General features: G+C 38.4%; 1 protein-coding gene across 4 annotated transcripts in view; it reads left to right on the top strand.

Moving 5' to 3' along the window:
• The window catches only part of helz (helicase with zinc finger), a 70,026-nt gene that overhangs the window by 25,231 nt on the left and 40,760 nt on the right, over window positions 1-4,035 (top strand). For all 4 annotated transcript variants that reach the window (XM_014016631.1, XM_014016633.1, XM_014016632.1 and 1 more), the window contains exon 17: window positions 3,301-3,402. In XM_014016631.1, coding sequence (XP_013872085.1) covers window positions 3,301-3,402 — 102 coding nt within the window. The remainder of the gene's footprint in view (window positions 1-3,300; window positions 3,403-4,035) is intronic.

Here is a 4,035-nt window from a genome sequence, read left to right as displayed (position 1 = left end):
CTGAAAATACATTTCCTCAAAGGTATTTTGAATCTGAAAAGAGCTTCACTGAGTGAGAAGTAGTGATGAGATTTAGTTTAGGTTAGTTTAGGTTTCACTTTCAGTTTCACCAGTTTGCTTTGTTGCTGCTGAGAGCATGCAGGAGTCATGGGTGTGGGGGTGGGGAGGGTGTGCTCGGCTTGAAGACACAGCCCAGAGGCGGAGATGGTTCCAAAAGGCGTTTCTAGTCCCAATCTGTCGTTTTTGCTCCCCTGCCTGGCTGCCTCAGGACACTACAGGATTTCTCAAACATGCAAGAATGAGTCAAAGTAAGACGTTGGGCATGTTTTTGATAAGAGGATAACATTATAACATGATATAAAACTAAAAAAAGTTGATTTTACATGATATTGCCCCTTTAAAGAAAGAAATCTGCTTTTGACTGCTGTTTTCCATTAACAGAGTCTGTTTTTGAGGGTTTTTTTACTATTTGCTATATTCCATTAAGAATAATACTCTTAAGGCATCAATTAATCAAAAAAAAAAACAAGCTACACATTGTTCAGAATTACATGTGGATACATGCTTTTGGTACACTGCATGTTATTCAGTCACTCCTTTTTAAATTATCTTTGGCGTTAGGAGGTACAAACACTTATTGGATGGTTATGGAGGTCAAATATAGGATTCCATATTTGGTCTTGGTTCTAGCTTCAGGGCAGTGGCTGCCAAGGGTTTGACATTTAAAAGTAATAGGTTAAAGCCCTGTGGTGTGTCTAAATTCATGTCTCAGCTTCTGTTTGTGCTGACTGGTTGGACATGCTTTATTCTATGCTGCACCAACGCTTGAACAAAATGTGTGCTGGTCATTTGGATGGAGATTTGCCATTTGATGTTAGTGCACATGGTTGATTTGAAAACTTTTTACTTGCTGGGGCTGTAATAGAAATCCATGTGTACTTCAGGGAAGTCAATCAGTCAAGTTACATCACTTCAACAAGCCATAGTGTTGTACAACAATAAAACATTACACGGTTCTTTCCACTGGCATTTTTCTTCATTAGTAAGCTCCCTCATTGTGTACAGATACCCACAGGAAATTCTGCAGTGCCTTGAGTTAGAAGCAAAGCAATGTAGCACCATAAAGTAAATGGTTCCCTGGTCTTTATGAAAAATGAACTCAATATCTCAGACAGTCACCCTAACATTTTGTTCCTTTTCAGTCATTTCACTCGGTACAACACACAGTTGTATATGGGACACGCACGCCCTCGCGCGCCTGGCTGAAGCCACCTCTAATCACGTCTTTAGACTAGTGACGTGGTACTAATGACTCTAAAGTGGTTTTGCACCCTAGCTCTGCATATCTTCCCAAGGTGATACCTTCTAGTTACAGCTCTATGTCTATAGAGCTTTCCAGCTTTCATCCCCAACTTTTGCATCTGAGGAGCAAAAGATGCTGCATCTTCTGTGCCCCGTACGTGCTCTACGCACTTACATCAGCCGCACACAGGATGTAAGGTCATGTGATCAGCTGTTTGTGGATGTTGCTAACCCACACAGAGGTAAAGCTCTTTCTAGACAAAGACTCTCTCACTGGATTGTAGAGGCCATCTTGCTAGCATACAGCAGCAAAAACCTTCCAATCCCTCTTGGAGTTAAAGCTCACTCCACCAGTGGTGTAGCGACATCTTGGGCCCTTTTTAAAGGGGTACCTGTGAGTGACATTTGTACCGCGGCCACCTGGGCCTCACCAAACACATTTGCACGATTTTAAAGCCTGGATGTAACAGCACCTTCGGTGGCTCATTCTGTWRTTTCWGRRGGGTCCAAAGCTCTGCATTAGTACAGTACTTACTCAGGCACACTACTTAACTCAGGTCTGATACTGCTCTGCGGGGCGCTTTGACAAGTCCCATATACAACGTTATATATATTGAATATAACCACGGTTCCTTGAAGGAATGGAACGAAGTACAACACGTTGTTGGCCCCGCATCACAAAGGCTCGGTGAAGGGCGGTATCTAACTGAGTAATGACGCTGGTGACTCCGAACTTATAGGGTGAAGGCGGAGCCTGTCACCCGACGTTCAACATCACCACGTCACCGGTCTAAAGACGTGATTAGAGGTGGCTTCAGCCAGGCGCGCGTGTCCCATATACAACTGTGTATTGTACTTCGTTCCATTCCTTCAAGGAACCATTGTTATATTCATAACCTTACATTTTTCAGTAAGAAGGAACAGGGTGTGTATGTAATGCTAAAGTAACAGCAGCCTTAGAAAAATGTGAAGCAATTCATTTTTAATTTTATATTTTGTTGACAAATATTTTTGTATTCATCTCAACTTGTAATTTTCAATAAATACAATAATGCAAGTGAGTTTTTTTTCCCCAAGTGAATTCACTGGCTATATTTACATACGCAAAATTCTTTGATCGGAGTGAAATTTATTTGGATGAAATAATCTGAATGTATAATTTATATGGGCGCAAAATTAATTAATTTGATCATGTGCGAGCATTTACATGCAGCAGGTTTTTATTCAGGACAGAAGTACTGATATACACAGAGTTGTTAACTTTCCCTAAAAACCCACAGAAGTCGTAGTTTTACTTCAGTGATGAACATGAACATTCTGTGTCTTCTGAGTGCCCAGAATAGACCCATGCCAGGTTTTATAATGGTGGAGACGTGACTGCACTCCATGTTTGATCATTTTGAGCTCTTTCTAACTTTGTAATAGAAATGTTGTATTGCTAACCAACCAATTTTGCTTCTCAGACATATTAGCATCTAGCCAGGTGGAAATCCATCAGGTTGACATAGTGACATGTGAAAGTCGGGTCAGTTTTCCACATCCAGAAAAACATGATCAGAAATAAGTGTTTACATACACACCGTTCAGATTATCAATCGACATAAACCACCTCTCTCATTTAGTTTACAAATTTATTTCAATTGAGCTGAATCAGATCAGATTATTCTGTTTACTTGTGTCCATGTTGATATAGCTACTGACTTGCTTTGTTTTTGTCACCCATTAAGTCAAAACTTATTACTACTAAGGTTTAATGTGGTGCTTCAAAACCTGCATTGAAATATCAGCTTTTTAAAAACAACTTACTGTTAATACTGTATTTAACTTACAAAAAAGTGTTCCTAATAAAAATATAAATTTTCAATATTTATTATGTTCCAATTAGATCACAACTACTTATCTGACGATATTTTCGTTTTGTTGTTGCTTTTATGTAGTTTGAGAGATCAGACAAGTGTCACTGTGGTTTGTTTAATTGTAGCTCTTTTTTTTCTGCAGGGTTCTGATCTGCACTCATTCCAACAGTGCGGCTGACCTGTACATTAAAGATTATCTTCATCCATATGTTGAAGCAGGCAATGAGCATGCCAAACCTCTCAGGTAAAGTAATGCACTTTTCTAAGGATCACTTTTTTTTTGACAGCCAAAGCATTTTAGAGATGGCCATTCCAAGCAAAATGCTGTTCAAACATTTTGGTCCACTTTAAGAATTTTTTTAGCAAAAACATCCCTTAAAAGCACAGTTTTTGTTATCAAATATTTTGGTGGTATTGGTAAAAAAAAAAAAGACCTTGAGTTGATATTGGAAAAGCCAGTTAGCATAACTTTTGAAATGTTCAATGTTTTTTTTGTTTTAATAATCTTGTGAGGTCAATTTTCTTAGTGTTTCAAGCTACCTTTTTTGTAGTAGAGAGGTTTGAGTATTTGTGTGCTAATCTTTATGAAACTTTATGAATATTTAGAGAACTTGTTGGGATCATTTGTTAGCTTCTGCCCATTTGGGTCATAACAAACCACAAAATAAAAATATGAACCATGGTTATACGGTGAAATATTATATCCAAAAGGAGCACATTTCATATCAATAATGCACAACAATGAGAAAGAGATGTTCTGCTTCTTAAAGATTTGTCACTTAATTGCAATGCTTTGAATCAGTAAAGGTACAGTGGGGAAAATAAGTATTTAGTCAGTCACCAATTGTGCAAGTTCTCCCACTTAAAAAGATGAGAG

This window comes from Austrofundulus limnaeus, unplaced genomic scaffold, assembly GCF_001266775.1.
Source record: "Austrofundulus limnaeus strain Quisiro unplaced genomic scaffold, Austrofundulus_limnaeus-1.0 Scaffold149, whole genome shotgun sequence".
Taxonomy (NCBI): domain Eukaryota; kingdom Metazoa; phylum Chordata; class Actinopteri; order Cyprinodontiformes; family Rivulidae; genus Austrofundulus; species Austrofundulus limnaeus.
Note: the sequence above shows the minus strand (reverse complement) of the source record. Positions and strands in the feature narration are given on the sequence as shown.